This window comes from Buteo buteo, chromosome 8, assembly GCF_964188355.1.
Source record: "Buteo buteo chromosome 8, bButBut1.hap1.1, whole genome shotgun sequence".
In the NCBI taxonomy this organism is placed as follows: domain Eukaryota; kingdom Metazoa; phylum Chordata; class Aves; order Accipitriformes; family Accipitridae; genus Buteo; species Buteo buteo.
The window spans coordinates 1,029,068-1,045,385 of NC_134178.1; the positions used below are offsets into that span (position 1 = coordinate 1,029,068).

Consider the following 16,318-nt stretch of genomic DNA (forward strand, 5'->3'; position numbering starts at 1 on the left):
TTCTGTTTTCCAATCACAAATTATTTTAAAGTTATACTAAAATACATCATTAATTTCCATTCCAGAAAAGACTCAATTACTGGTATTTGTTTTAAGAGAGAAGAATGATCTGTAACACATTTATAATTCATACAATTTATAAGTATATAAAAGTATAAGTACTACAATCAGGCATGACTTTTAAAAATAATCCTCAACTAGGAAAAATTTAAAAAACGAAACAATTTCGGAAAAAATTCCACAGACTAATGAAGCTAAATTGACAGCAAAAGATGACTGTATAAATTTTACTTCACAGGTTATATTCAGTTTGGTTTACATTCATCAGTCTTTTTGAAGTTATTTGTGTAATTTCCAAAGTCAGGCAGGGTATTTTATTTTTTTGCATAACTGTATTTGTTCTTTTAATTTTCAAAGTTTGCGTGTGCTAAGAATATCAAATGTCATTCCATTAGAATTTTTATAATCTTTTCAAAGTTTAAGAAACTTAACCATTCAGATGTAGCAGTTAAAAATCAGTTATATTATAAAAAAAAAAAAAAAAAAATCCAAGTGGGGCAAGAAAAAAAATCATTTTACTTAGAAACACTAAGACACAGTTTATAAAACTGTTTATCCCTAAATCCTTGATTACACTCATTTACATCTTTTTATATCAATTAGATTTTACTTAGGTAGATTTTACTGCTATTATTAGACATACTATATCATATTAATTTATGATCCAGTTCTCTTGAAGTTCATCAGACAGCAAAAAAAGCTAGCTTGCATGTCAGTACTGTGAGCCTTCTGAAGCATTTTCTCTGTACTGATGTTGAAACATGAGACAAATCTTTCCTAGAAATTCAGTTTATGTCTCCATCAAGTATTTCTGGAACTCAGGAAATCAGCTTTATTTTAAACTATTAAAGCACAGCATTTTGGGGTTTTTAATGATTCTTCTTTTAAAATGCTTGTCAGGGTATAAGCTCGGTAATGGTAGAGACTCAACTGAAATTCAGAGATTTACTGTGATTAGCAAGCTACCGATCATCAGCTGATCCAGAGCAACTTGCAACATTTGTTGTCTCCCTATTATGAAATAAAATTGCATTAGCTTAAACCTACACATCCTGTTTTTCAGACTGAAGCATCCTAAGATTTCCTAATCTAAACCAGGAGTATTCCCTCCCAGCGAGCACTCCTCCAGGAGAACCCGTGCTGGCAGAAGCCCAGTGCTGTGGCCCAGGAGAACAGAGCAGATTTTCCACGTTGCTTTTAAGAGTAACTTGTGGTACTATCAATACTTCTTACACTACTCTGCTTAGTAGTTCTTCAAGATGATTTTCTTGATGTTCTTTTTATTTTTAGATGTTCTTCAAGTAGCTTAAGTCAGGAACAGAAATTGAAAATGTTTTCATGCATATGCTTGATGTGTTTCTTTCATACGGACAAATCTTTTCTGAATAAAGACCAACAACATACATGTAAAGTCTTGCGGCATGGACAACAGCTAGCTTGCACTTAGAGTCCGATAGCTGCTTTAATAAAAACAAACACCTAAAAACATCACAAGCAGCACAAACCACCGTGTGCGTAACCTCCTCCACCAAAAACTGCTGGTGCAGACTGATGTGAAAGCTGACCCCCATCACCAGTACCTGGACAACTCTGTTCAGGCAGCCTGAACGTTTTACAAACCAAACTGAGAAAACGAGCAAGCACAGATATCTAAGGGGAGAGCAGGGAAGGGCAGGAAGCACACAGGAGATCAGGAGTCACTCTTCACTCACACAGCACAGTTCAGTGACTCAGCAGAGACTCATTGCCAGCCAAGGTTATCGAATTTCTTCCTCTCTTTAAACTTAATTTTGCATTTCCCGTTCTATTCCCTCGGTACCACGTCCTGCTTTGAGCAGCCTCCCCAAAAGGGGCGTGCTGCTTTTCGACTGTCCCTCATTTCACGAGCCGACCATATTTCCCCTACCCTTCCCTCTTATTCCTGTGAATTAGCTACTCCAGAAAGGGTAACAATCGCCTAAAGGATTTATTTATAATGTCCACACTGCCTCATGAACGTCAGCCACCGTTTGCAAACGCGGGCTATTTTTTTGCATAATGAAAGAAACACATAAATCCTGTTTCCACACTGAACTCAAGGAACGGGGAGTTACACCGGCGCAGGAACGAGCCCCCGCTGCAGGCGACCCTGCTCTCACAACTGCAGAAGGGGCCAGGGTCCCTCGGCCCCGGAGCTGTCCTCCAAGGTGCCACCACAAGGAATGCTTGGGGCAGGGATGCCGGACTACGGCAGACAGCGACTTCCAAGCAAACCACAAACGCTGCTTGAACAGCTGAGTGCTTCCCCCTGTTCCTACGCAGAGTTTGACGCGCTGGCGATGCTTGCCACGACCGCCACGCCGTCGCCCGCCGGTGGCTGTCTCTGAATAAACGAACGCCAGAAACCCGCGCTTTCGAGCGCAAAGTGCTACGCACACGTGGTGCTCTACACCGCACGCCCTCTGCCTCAGCAGGCGTTTTTGATAGCGTTTGCATTCAGTACCAGGTGGGTTTGCTCGCATCCATTTTTTCATTTTCTCGGTATTTTGAACGCTGGCTTCAACATTTCTGTTAGGGGAGCAAGCGCCTCCAAAGGCATCGGAGGGGACAAGTACGTAGCAGCGAGCCGTGCCGCAGGGAGGGAAGGGCAGCAGGCGCGCAGCACCCGCGGCCGGCGCTGGCGTCGCACCGTGGGTGCCGCTGGGCAGCGATGGCAGAGCTCCTTTTAAATGACAACTGAAAATTAAGGGGGGGGGGAAGTTTTCTGCGAGGAACCAGGCAGGAACTGACAGAGCAGGGGTGGGAAAGGCGTGACTGCCAGCGCAATGGGGCCCGAGCTCACCGGCTCAAAACAGAACCTCAGACCTTGCAAGCGCTCAGTCTCAGAGTTTACAAATCTCTGCCTTATTGCAACGGACAGGTGGACTTCATAATTGACATGAGCTTCTAGCCCTTATAGCTCTTGTGTCTACTTCCATTATTTCTTCTCTATTTTTCTTCTCCCAAACATACTGAATATATACAGAAATAAAAATTTCTGTATAAATTCAGTGTTTTGCAGTGCGAAGGATCCCTAAACACCAGTTAACTAGATCTTACAAGTTGCTGGATCTAGAGCCACGACAGCCTCCCCTTTATATTAAATCATTACAGTGGCTGCAATATTCCCCAGGTTGAGTATAAAATTTACATTAAGTCCTGGCACACACTAATGTGACCTCACCAAAGGCTGTTAATGAAATGTAGCTCTGCTCAAATTCACCACTGCTAGCCATCTATGAAAGCCTTGCCTGTAGAAAACTACAAATATATCTCAAAAGGAAAATGTTAAAAGTACCCTCAATAGTCTCTTCTGAAGTAAGGGCAGTTTTCAGAAAGATAAAAATGGCTTTTTAAGACTTTTTATTTTGTATTCACCTATTATGGTCTTCAGCATTTCCAGCTAAAGCCTCAACTCACAGACCAACCCAATACAGTTAACTCAGACTAGACAATACTGGTTGAATTAATTTTCCTACACTTCTAGAGGTTTATTTTCAGATACAGGAGAAGAAAAAGTGATAGCTCGTTAGAACGACAGAAGCACATATAGATCATATCAGAAGGAAGTCCAACCTAGAAACAGAAGGTTTAGATAAGCTACTACAAAATGAAAAAGGAAAAAAGAAATAAGCATAAACACCTGTTCAAATGTCTTGAAGCTGCACAAGCAGAAGGAGGACATATGACACAGGCCTTTCTATTTGACCATAAAACTTGTGCTACTTTAACAGTGTTACACTGGATTTTCTCAGGAGACACGACATGCCTATACACATACTGTATTTCTCCTAAAAATTCACCTGTCAGCAAGCTATGTCTTCAGTCACGTGCAGCATTGTAAATTAGTTCACTTACACCCACCGTTAATGGGAATTTGACAGATCCAAGCCTCAGGAATCTGATTCTAGTTACACATGGCCAGTAGTCGATTCAACAACGCAAACAGGCAAAGAAAAGGACTACAAAGCATAAGTATTTGATTATTTTTTTTAAAAAGCACAGCTCTGATAGCACTGCTCAGATTAAACTCCTAGAATCGCATCATTAATTACCCTAGAATAATCTGCTTCTGTGATTTTTAGAACAAAGAACAGCAAAGCAATGAATTCTCCACACCAATAAAACCAAGGGGGTTTCACGCAATTCCTCAGTTTTTCCTTTAGTTAAAGAGTTTATTGATCACCTTAAAAGACAAGGGCCACTATATCCTACATCGTTACCACTGGGCTAACACTTGGAGCACATCGAACTGCCTGGTGATTTACGGGAGATCCTAATGGCATCTGCTTCTGCTCAACTGGCAGCAATCCCTTCTGCCCTCATACTCCTGCCAATATCTGTGTAAAAGCCCTCTTAACTTAACACCCCAATAATTCATATCACCTCTGTGTGAAATACGATCTAAACTTATGATTCATAAAATTGAAAACACATTAGAACACACAGTGATAATGCCAACAAAATGAGACCCTGTTGATTCTTCTGCAAATGCGACTGACATTTTCCATGGGAAGTATCTCGTTCTGAATAATCCCATATTATAAAATCCTCACAGTGATTTGCTGATGCTTTAAAAAAAATCAGTAGTTTTTAGGAAATCTTTTAAATCAAAGAGGTAACAGTTTCATTACAGTAATATATAAAATGTTTCATCAATAACTGTATCAAGAAGAAGCAACAGAAAGAGTTTTAGGGTCTCCAAACTTCAGAAAGAATTAAAAAAAAAAAAAAAAAAGAAGGAATTGAGGAAAGCTTTGTTTCTGCCTCTACAAAAGATTACAAGTTATTGAAAAACTAAGGCTACCTGTAAACAAGCAAGGCACATACCAGGGCAAAGACCTCTTTAAAAATGACATTGCTAGGGAAAAATTTGTACTGATTTGGCACTCTGCATCATACATTGCAACACTTTTGATCCAGTATGCAGAGCTCTCAACCTAAATGTGACCTTGCCTGGAACAGCAAACTTAATGCAGGATTCTCTTGCTCTCAGCCAGCATTAAATGGCAAAGAACATGGCAATGACGAGGGAAAAATCTCCTGCAGCCAGGAGAGAAGTATTTGGGGAGGTTAATGTTCTGCAGTCGTAACCGAATGTTGTTTCGGTGAATCACATTTTGGTGCTATGAGTAGGCAAAGACCACAGTGCTGAAGCCTCTGAATGGCACTGCTAAAAGGTTAACCATCCTGACCCTATACAGGAAAAATGCAATGACAGCAAAGAAGTGTTGCTTTTAGTTAACTACACACTTGAAACACAAATAATGGATTGTGTTTACAAAAATGAAGCCATTATTTTCCACTAACTGTGCCAACTTTAAGAGAAATCTGAAGACATAGGAAGGAAGGTCTGTGGGTATGAGGGAAAATTTTAGAATTTTCCTGAAAATTCTATATTCAATTTTTGGCTGGGTAACAAACCTATTGACTTATGCTGCACAAATATTTGTTCTTTGTGAAAAACAAAGGTAAGACTTCTCATTATTATAAAGTGGAGTAAGACTTCCCTTCAGGGAACAAAGGCCACTTCATATGCACTTTGAGAACACTTCACATTAAAACAGGGGAGAAAGTGACATTCTGACCAGTGACAGAATTTAGAACTTCAGGATGAAAACTTCTTTAAACTAATACCAAGAGAGAACTAAGAAATGACACGTACCTTATCTACTGGGAGAAAGTCGTTTTCAACCTCTATCGACCTTGGTCGTAGCTTTATAGGTTTGTCTTTGAAAATATCTCCAAAGCCAACACCCTTGACCTTTTTGGGTTGGATTGTCGTGCCTCCGTTGGCGCCTTCCGATTTTGTGCTGCAAGAGTCACCACCATCACTCTCAGAGCCCGTAGCATCTTTTAGGCCTGTGAAATGGAAGGATGAAAGAAGGAATCTTAGGTTTGAAGCTCAGTATTTTCAAAACAGATTGTGACTGGAAAATGATCCCTACCACCATCCTCTAAAGGAAAACTAAGCCACAAGAAACAGGTAGAGAAGATGCTCTCTGTGCCATGCACTCATTTGTGAGTTTCAAAAATCACTGTATTTCATCACATTGGTGTATCAGTTAGAACTTACACCGATGCACAACACATGCATACTCCAGCATCAAAACTTCATGAATGAAGACGGCCATTCCTTGAGTACCAAGAAAATCCTTCTTCCTCAGACAAAACTTGTTTGGAAGAGAACTCAATAAATGAAAGAGTTAAATTCAGTTGTAGGGCAGCTATTGTATAAAGCCGCTTAAAGCTAACAAGCAATCAGACCAGGCGAGCTGCACCTTAAATCTGTATGACTCATATCAAGCCAATTATGCAATTAGTATCTAAAGCTACATTACCTAACCGGGAAATACAAAGCTGAAAGCTGTTCAAACAAATTTGCAATCAAATAAGCTGCATAATATGTTCCCTGCTGAAAATTAAATCTCTCTGCAGCATAGACAGCCTCATAAGAAAAGCACCCATGCACACTATCCTCTAGGAATATAATAAATCAAAACTGACATTCTGATTTGCATTACTTCTCTCAGTGATTAGGAAAATTTATCTGCACTTATCTGAAAATATCTGCTGTTTGAATAGCAGAGGCCACAGATGCAATATGGCGAAGCTTCAGCCACTTTACAGAACGGTTCAGAATCAGGCCAAACAGTCACTGGCAGCAAAAGTGACCCACTGAAGTTTCCTCCAATTGAAACAGTCCCCTGGATCATTTAACTCTTCCTTCCTACAGTACACATTGACTTCACTATGGTTCCAGGAAAATCCACAGCAATTGCTGCTACTACAGCACTCATTCTACCTAATAATAACAAACTCAGATCCTCACATTCCCCTCACAAGCATTCATGGTGCCACAGATGTGGATCTTACAAGTCAAAGAAAGAAAAATTTCAAGTAAGCTTATCTTCTTAATTATTTTTATATCAAGGTCCACAAAATGAGAGCAATGGATTTTCATCATAAGAGGCTACCTGTACAGAAGAAAGATTCTTCTTTAAAATCTAGACACCTAAAATCAAGTAGAGATTATATACAAATCTCTTTCCCTCCTCCCTTTGGTAAGCAAGTAATGTTACCCCAAAATTATCTGTATTTCTGCCAAAGGAAAGAAATGGCACTAAGATCGGGCAAAGTCTACTGGATCCCTATAAAAGGGCTGCAAGTTGTGGAACACATGGGAAGTTTTATAAAATCTACAGTTTCTACAATTCTCTGATGTGTATAAGCAACAGAAACAGAATGAAGCAGTGTTCCTGAGCTGAAAGCATCTGAGTATCATTTCCAGCCTACCTACACTAGAACAACTCTTCAAAACCAAATAGAGGAATTACCTAAATAAAAAATATTTTGGTCAATTGAAATCTTTATGAATAAAAATTTTAATAATAACAATTGAATCCTTTGGCTTTGCCTCCCCAGTTCAAGTGATGACTTTGGTTTCAACCAACAGCCTCCATCCAACAACTTTCTGCCATGCTGGCGAGCAGCAACTTGTTTTGGGGGGGACTTCTTGTCTTCCTGGCAATTTGCTGCTCAGCTACATGACTACCCAGTAGAACACAGAATCTTCTTCAAGGGCTACTTTAAGCTTCTCGGGTGAACCACAGAAACCAGTGCAAGTCCCGATGCCTACAGGCACAACTTGGCGATCCAGGACGCGAGGGGCTCATCTGTTAAATTGGTTTCGACACTAGGGTGCTGCTAGAAAATGGAATCAGGAATTATGTGTCAGACCAGGATTTTTACCAAAACTGTTAAGCAGAAAAGTCATCATATGCTGCTCTGAGATCTTCAGTATCCGAAACATGAAAGGAGTATAAATGAGGAATTAGAGAAAGTTCCCAACTGGAAACAAACAAAAAGACTAAAGACTAAGGAAAACGCTTAGGCCCTTTGGCCTCCTCAGAGCCTGTTGCATCTGCCTGTTGAACGTAACGTTTCTGTTTCTTCGAGTGTTCAATTTAGGTAGCGCTGAACAAGGTTTTTGTTCCATAAGCTGTGCAGGATTGGAATCAAAAAGAAAACTAAATAATAATATTACAGTTCTTTTCTTAAATATGCAGGGATCTTGATCTCTACTTGGACATTTTCAGTTTCCCAAGAAGGGCCTGGGGAAAACTTCAAATCTGGTTTCACTCGTTTATTATGGTAGTTAGAACGGTAGTATTGCTGCCATCAGTAAGGTAAATTCTGTGCGCTCCTTCTCTTCCAGAGCTCATGAAAGCATTCACTGCCATCCTGCTCTGGGCTGTGGTTGGAGGGAGGGGAGCAGTTATCCGTAGCACAGCCATTCCACAATGCAGAGGCACTCAAGAGATGCAAGGGTAAATTAATTAAGCCAGAGGGGTATAAATCTCCTCAGGCAACACAGCAAAGTCACCACCTCTTTCTTACTGCTACACCTTGTTGTGACTTGGGCAGTAACAGAAGAAGCTGTAAGTTCTACTAGCTGGACCTTCCACAGCTTTGCAAAGTATCAGTCACCAGGACCCTGGCTGAGACAGAGACTAGAACCAACTTTATTTACTACTTATAAATGCAAAGAGAATGGCCACCAATCAACTATACTGAGTTACAAATAATATTTCTGAGTATAAAACATCCACAACTCAAAAGACTCGAACAAATCGCAGTGATCATGGCCTCTTCACTGAACAACAGATCTTGATACAGGATGGCAAAATTACCCTCTGGCAAAGGTTCCTTCATTCATCCTTGCCAAATTCTCCTCGAACTGCTCTGTGATGGAGGGAAGGAGCAGTGCAATGTACCTCCACAAGTAACTGGATTCTAACTGATAGAAGCCATGACTGCTCTTAGCCACTCCCTGAAATGAACAAAAAAGCTATCTTTAAAATAAATAATTAAAATAGGTTTTCTGCATCACTAGTTGTGGGAGAAGAGGACCTGGATCTTGGGCAGTGGATGGAAGTAAAATATGGAAGTAATTATAGGAATTACTCAACAGGTCTCACATGGACTTCCAAATCTTTGAAGCCTGCATGAAAGAGATATCAGAAACCTCAAGGGACTCCAGGAAGAATTAGGCTTTTGTTTCTGGGTCATCACTTGTTTTTCATTATGTTCTTCATCTTTTATGACCATTCTTCTATGACGGGACATCACACCTTGTGTCAGAAACCTCACCTCAGGCTTACAACAGATTTCCCTAGCATCCCCCATCTGTGCTTGATGATAATCCAAGAGTCATTTCATTCTCTATGCTGCCACAGAGCTTTGTTTCAGTATACAGTCCTCATAAGGAAAGCAACATAGGACATAGCAGCTTTTTTTTTTAATTTATATTTTTTTTTAAATGAGGACAGAATGGACTGAAGTGATGCCTGTCCAAACTAAACTGCATTTGAGTGGCTGGATACAGAGGCCAGCCTTACAAAGCTCCTTCAAAGTTAAAAGAATTCTTCCCGATCAACTGGAAAATGACAATATTGACACAAACGACAGGAACTGAGGAGCCCTCTGGACTTGAATAAATAAATAAGCAAGAATAAAAGCCCTGGCTTTTCCAAGAACTAGCCTGCTCTTGTTCTTATCACTTCATGGCTGAGGGCAAGAGGCAAAGGTGACAAAAGAGGAAGACTAGATGCAGCAGAAACTGAGAACAAATTAGATAAAATTAAGATCTGCAGTAACATTAAGAAACAATAATGCAGTGCTCAAGTACAAAACAGTCCTGCAGAAAATAATCTAACATGCTCTTACTCTTAAAGACGTGCTAAGGACACTCTCTCTTACCTTCCTCCCAAGGCACATGAGATACACACCTGTGCTTTGTACAGATAAAGAACCTGCAAGCAAGGATTTGCAATACTATGTCTACCCTTGCCTGACAAATTCTCTGCTCTCATTTATTTTTCCGTTGGGTTGTTCCCTCATCTCTCTCTCTCTCTCTGTATCTCTCTCTCTCTATCTCAGCATATCTATGTCAGCAATTCTCTCGGAGCAATCCTGCCAAGTGCAGCTGCACTGGCCTCCCCAGCCCTGCCTACATGAGGAAGGGATGGCTGATGGCTGAGGTGATCTCTCCTCTTAAAGCAGAAAAACATCCCCCCTTCCAAATACCTGGCTTTTGTTTTTTTTTCCTTCAGCTTTTCATGGCCTTTTTTGCCACTACTGCAAACAGCTTAGTAGGAGAACAGAGCTGCGTGGATCATTTCCCCAAAAAACAGATGTAGCCCATGGATACAGCTGGGAACTCAGCAGGAACCTGAGTGACCTAGACTGTCAGATTATGAATTTTAAACACAACATTTTCTTCAAGAAGAGCTACAGCTGGCAGGGAGGTCAGGTTGCTAAATGGGCATTGCATTAAAAACCGGGGAGCATTTCAGTTGGCACGGTCACCTGCTGCTGCCGACCAACACACCCACGCAGTCTGACACGGCTGTGCTAGAGCGGCGCGCTTGAGCACTAAGGTAAGGCCAGCAGCTCAGCAAACTGCTGTCCTCAAACACTGAGCACATCTTGCTCTTCTTTGACTCTAGTTATTAAATACTTCAAATATTGCCAGGATAGGATAAAAGCTACAGCAGTCAGACCTCTCACTATTTTATTTTTTTTAAACTTTTTATCAGCAACTCTTCTAGAATCTGTCAGCTCTCTGCCAGCACTTGGAGGGCTGACAAGCCAAGAATGTAACATCAAAAAGGTGCTCACTAACATGCCTACTATCACACCAGTCCTAATAGTAGGAAAATTTTTCAGATCTCTCAAATTTCTCAAGAAGGAGATAAGTCTTTTGGGGTGTCGCTTCCCACTTCTGGCTCTATAAGCACAGACACTTTATTCTTTTACCTAGATTTATTGTTGCTGAATCATCATCGCCACAAGGTAGAGCTCAAATCTGAGTGTTGGGTGTGCTTTTATAGTAAGCTCCATAAAGTCTGAACATGAGCAGCATCAGCAGCAAGAAGGTAAAATTCCCAGTAGCCAACCATTCCCAAATTTTGGCTGGGACAAGATACGGGACTACTGACATACAGCTATTTAAAAACACTCAGAGCTATAAGACTCTCTGTTGCTTCATGCTCCTTACAAATGCAAGATAATTTAGTATTCATGAAGATTAAATTCTCACAACACTGTCTGGAGGAATTTCGCACTTCACACACTTTTTTTTCTCTATGGGTACGTAAGAGAGATTAGTTTTCTCAAGACATTTCAAACACACCACACTCCTGCTATGCCAGTTACAGGTCTTTTGAGAGCAACATTCTGAAATGTACCAAAACAGATTAGCTCAAATAGGGATTAAAAAGAGACCACAACATGGGACTTAATTCACCAACGGCCCCAGAGCTGCGCTGGCATCAAACCAAGATTCTAAAGCAGAAAGATATTTAGGGATGATAAAGGGCTGTGTAAACCAAAGCTGTTAAAACAAAAATAAACAGCTGCGATAAAATTAACTCCATTCAAAGCAGGAAATGAATTGTTTCTAAATAGCATAAAATGGCAGGAAAAAAGGGGAATACATTGTGAGCTTTATAGAGCTTTCTATTTTGAGCTGTTATTTAGCAATTTAATTTTTGTTCTTTATTCTGGATTGTTCTCTCCTCAGACAATTTATGGCACTGGGCAAAAGACAGAAAACACTGACGACGGATAAGCCAATGATGCTCTGGCCCTCTAAGTGCTTCTCAGGCTGAGCGCTCTGTCCAGCGAGGTAAAGGTCAGCTGTTCAGAGGCACACACCTGAGACGATGCAAAGGATCTCCTGATTTGGTCTGGCAGCAAAGAGAAACACTGTCAACTGTGTTTAACAGAACAAAGAACTGTGTAAATGGAGCTTATTGGGATTTATGCCTTTTATGGAAGGGCAGGAAAGCAAGGGGAAATATGTCCTTTCCTTCCATTTAGAGAATGACAGCGTGGAACGCCCGAGTGACCGATCTGAATGACAAAGAAGGTGAAGTTATACATGGCAATTGCAGTAGATGAGACAGGAACTGTCCTTCTTCCTTTTCCTCACGTACTGGTGAAGACAGAACAAATACCCACAGCCTATGAGGTATTTATCTTGAGCTTGCTTTCTGTCAAAGTCCTGTATTTTGTTGACGCCATCCCCAACAACATTCCACAGTGTCACCAAAAAATCAAAACCAGAAAAGGAAGTTGGATTTTAAATATTACCGTAGAACAAAGCCATGTTGATTCTTCACAATTTAAAGGTTAATACTCTCACACTTTCAAAAAACAAATTTATGCTTCTTTACCAAGAGTGGTTATACATGTACAAATGGCTGAGGCAGACTGTCTCCATATTAGTCATTATTTGCTATTCTCAGTTATATTCTTTGAAGAAATGTAACCATGTAATCTAAACATTTTGTCATTTCCTTTCAGCATGTTCATTTTCCTTAGCACAACAGTTCTTGCCACGTAAGAAACACCCCCAAGATTTTTTACACTTGCACAAGAAATCATGCAGGGAAAAAGGGAGCGGTGTCCAGCACCACGTAGCAGCATGCATCGAGGGCAACGCAGCGCAAGCATCCTCTGCAGCATGAACACAGAGCCATCAATACCGAAGTTGGTGGCTTCACCTCATGCCCAGCCATTTCCCCGAGTACTGTAAGAGCGAATAGAAACAATCATTCATTCAGGAGCTCTATAACTGTACCATTGCTGTCTTCATTTTTGGAACTTTTTTTCCACCACCCTTGTTCTCACCAAGTACAGCAACACATTATTACATGTGAAAGGACGGGTAAGCAACCATAACCAAAAGGATTCTTTACCTGCCACTCATCAAAAACTGGTCTTTTTTGACACCCATGGAAAACCGCTTGGTAGTGGGGAGTCCAAATAAACGGAAGGATTTAACAAGTTTCACCCCAGTCAACATAATTCTTCCACCCACCACCCCAATCCCTTGCCATCTGTACATTAATTCTCCAGAAAACAGGATGCTATTTTTCATCATAAAAATTTCCCTCACCCAATTTTAGCATTGTTCTTTTTCAGATGTTATTTTTCATTGTAGCAGTTGTGTATTTAATAAATGTTCTTCTCTGTAAGCAAGTTATAAGAAGTTGAGGTGAAATAAAAAATTATAACTGTCCTCTCTTCAGAACTGCTAAAATCCACATTTGGGTTTCTCATTCAACTTCACTCACATTCAGACACCCTTAAATAGGGTTAATAACATCATAAATACATCAACCACATTGATTTATTGGAACTCTGACCAGCCATAGTTCCTCAAGGACTGGGGGGGGGGGGGGGGGGGGGAGAAAAAAAAAGTGGTCAAACAATAGAAAACACAATTAAGGTTACTCACGAATATTTCTGTTTCAACGATCCTGTCTCATCTTCTTCCATTAAATCTAATATCTATTACTGACAGCATTGTGGATCCATATATAAGGAAAGAGAGGCAAATATTTGTCAAATCAAGCATTGTATCTGCCCTGTTCCTCAGTTATAGCATCTTTGAAGAAAAAGAAAGTGAACGAAGAAAGAGAAATTAAACCAGTAAAAATAAAAAAAAATTAGAAATCCAAGAGGCGTTTTTCGTGGAGGTGCAGGGAAGTTGCAGGATGAAAGAAAAGAGGGCTGTGATCAACAAAACGACAAGTAATTTTTTTATTGCTGTGTGTCTCTCTTCACGCAGCATATGCAGTTGCAAAGATTTTCTGACAGCAGGTTGATGAGCAGAATGCCAAAGGAGTTGGAATTATCACTGAGCAGAGCCTGGCATACCTGATGACCGAAAAAGCCATGTCAGCATATGGAGGCAAGGCCCGGTGTTTATGCAGGAGACAATCTTGCATGTTTCAGTGGAAGGTATCTCTAGAAGCTGCTACACGCTAATTCAACAGGATTTAGCTATTACAGGCCTTGGTTAAGTAAGGACATTTCTTTTAAACGCAGCAGTTGCAAAATGGCTTTCAAAATAAAAGGATTTAGCACTAAGCATATGTTTGCAAACTGAAGCAAGCTTAGAGCTTTTACAAGTTGAGCAACGCTTCATGCAGTGCGATACAGGTGAACCCCAAGCACCCTTCGGGCATACCCGATCTAAAGGTACGAGTGGACTCGAGTTTAACTGGCAGAGAAATCAGAAAGCTGAAAACAGAACAGCTGTGGGTTGTTTTAAACAGACATCCCTAAACGAAAACAGTTCTGTGGAATGCCTCCAAATGATTTTCATTGGAGACATAAGCACATGGGTATTTGTCTAAAAATAAGGACGACAGGTCAGACGTGAACTGGAAGGAGCTGGGCACGCCTTCAGTGGGTCTGCTCAGGAGGAACGGGAGGATGCAGAAAGGGAGCTGCCAACGCTGACAGATGTAGCAGGAAGACTGAGAAACCCTCCTTTTTGTATGTTAGTTTAGGAGATAACATTGCTGATAGTATCAACAATGCCAACCCTCATTTTGTTTAAACCTTCCCAGATGACCTGATTTTGCCTACCACCCACTTCAGTCCCAGTTCCAACCCAGTAAGCAATGAATTGTCCACAAACGTAGCTGGACATCTGGTCTTCTGAGATGCAGTTTTAAAGAGAAAACAAAATACCTCTGCAACATGAAAAAATACCTAAGTGTCAGCCAAATGCCAAGGGAGGTAGTATTAAACAAGACATCTTTTGTCAGCTTTAAAAACAAAGGTTAGATGGGTGTTTGCCCAGAGCAACATGAGACAATCTACTGTGGGTTCAGCTGTCTTCTTGCAGCTGATTATCAAGCATACCCGTAGAAACCCATCCAGTCCCGCACTCTGTGAAATCACTTCAATTAAATTTATTTTCTGTGACATGGCACAACCATGGGCCAGTATTATTGACAAGGAGAACTAAATGAAGAGCTCTAGCACAACCGGAAAGGTGACTGAATTCGTCCTGACTTCACTTAGGCTGACCCTAAATGACTCGAGAAAAGGGGAAGGGCTGTTGGACTGTTAATGAAAAATTGGCTGGGCATGGAGAGCAGGTTTCTGGAAAACTTTGAAAGGTAATGTTTGGGCAACACTGCCCAGAAAGACTGGTGTTGTGAAATTAGAGGCTCCAAAGACAGACCTTGCATCTGATTTGAAACTAGATCTTAAAATCAGAAGTCAAGCATACTGGAGATTTAGTTCATAATTCCTTATTATACTCATCAGATAGGTGGACTTGAGGACACAATGGTCTAAGAACTCTGCAAGAAGCATACAATTTCAGTGATGCATAAGCAGTCATGAAGACTCTAAGGTGAGAAGCAGCAGAAAAATGTGAAGACCACCAGCCACATGGTCTGCTCCAGCCAGAGCAAGAGCTTGGTTGGAAGCTCGAGAAGAGGTGCAGAAAAGAGATGAATTCTGGGAGATAATTCTCCATGAGGAAATACTCAGAGCTGCACACATTCGCCAAGATTTTTGTTCAAAAAAAGATCAGTTTTTGTTTAAAAAAGGAAGGTGTAAGTGCAAGTTATCAGAATAGAAGACTAGAACTTCGACTGCTTCATCCTTTGCTATGAACATGCATAAAACAGAAAACCTCAGAGGTAGGAGAGCAAACACCCCCACCCAGAAAGATGAAGAAGGGCAGCACAGCTTGGATCTTCTCAAGAGAAAGCTGTCTGGGACAAAAGCAGATGCCAAAGTTAGCACAACATCCTGCTCACCGGAGGACAGGACTGAACACTTTGTACTTAGTCACACTGAATGTGACTCAGTAGGATCTCTTTCTGCTACATTTCTTGATGAGGAAGCAGGTGGAAGGACAGATTTCTGTCTTCCTTGCTTCCTCTCTCTTGCATCTGATGTAACCAACCCCTCTTCTTCTCTATTAGCAGGGTAGTAAAAGCATATGAAAAGCAGCATGTTCCCTGCTTCCAAAACGCAGAAGGCAAAAGCCTGGACATGAAATGAAAGTAGCGTTGTCTCTTTTACCCTCCCTGGCAGAAAAAACGTATCAGCCAAAATGCTGTGAGTAATAGCTGTCAAAGACAGAATGCCAAATGAAGAGCATGCAGTAAATAAGAAAAAACCCAAGCAAACAACAAAACCCCAAACAAACCAAAACCCACAATGTTCTTTAGGAAAAGCAAAGCATATTTTATGAATTCAGCAATCACAATGGGAACTTTCTTTTTGGAGCAGAAGGACTTTTAATTCAAAGGTTTGTGATTATTATCAACAGTCTTCATGTTTCAGGTGGCAAAAACGATAGGACTAAATGGTCTTCACTTCAATCCATAGCTGAGACCCAAACCTCCAACGTAAT

At 40.8% G+C, this 16,318-nt stretch overlaps 1 protein-coding gene across 5 annotated transcripts in view; it reads right to left on the bottom strand.

The window, feature by feature from the left end:
• SH3KBP1 (SH3 domain containing kinase binding protein 1) overlaps positions 1 to 16,318 on the bottom strand; it is a 222,247-nt gene that overhangs the window by 80,437 nt on the left and 125,492 nt on the right. For 4 of the 5 annotated variants that reach the window (XM_075033410.1, XM_075033409.1, XM_075033408.1 and 1 more), the window contains one exon: positions 5,744 to 5,940. In XM_075033410.1, the coding sequence (XP_074889511.1) occupies positions 5,744 to 5,940 (197 nt within the window). Of the gene's footprint in view, positions 1 to 5,743; positions 5,941 to 6,154; positions 12,605 to 16,318 lie in introns of those variants that run through there. The other variant, XM_075033413.1, reaches the window with a different exon arrangement.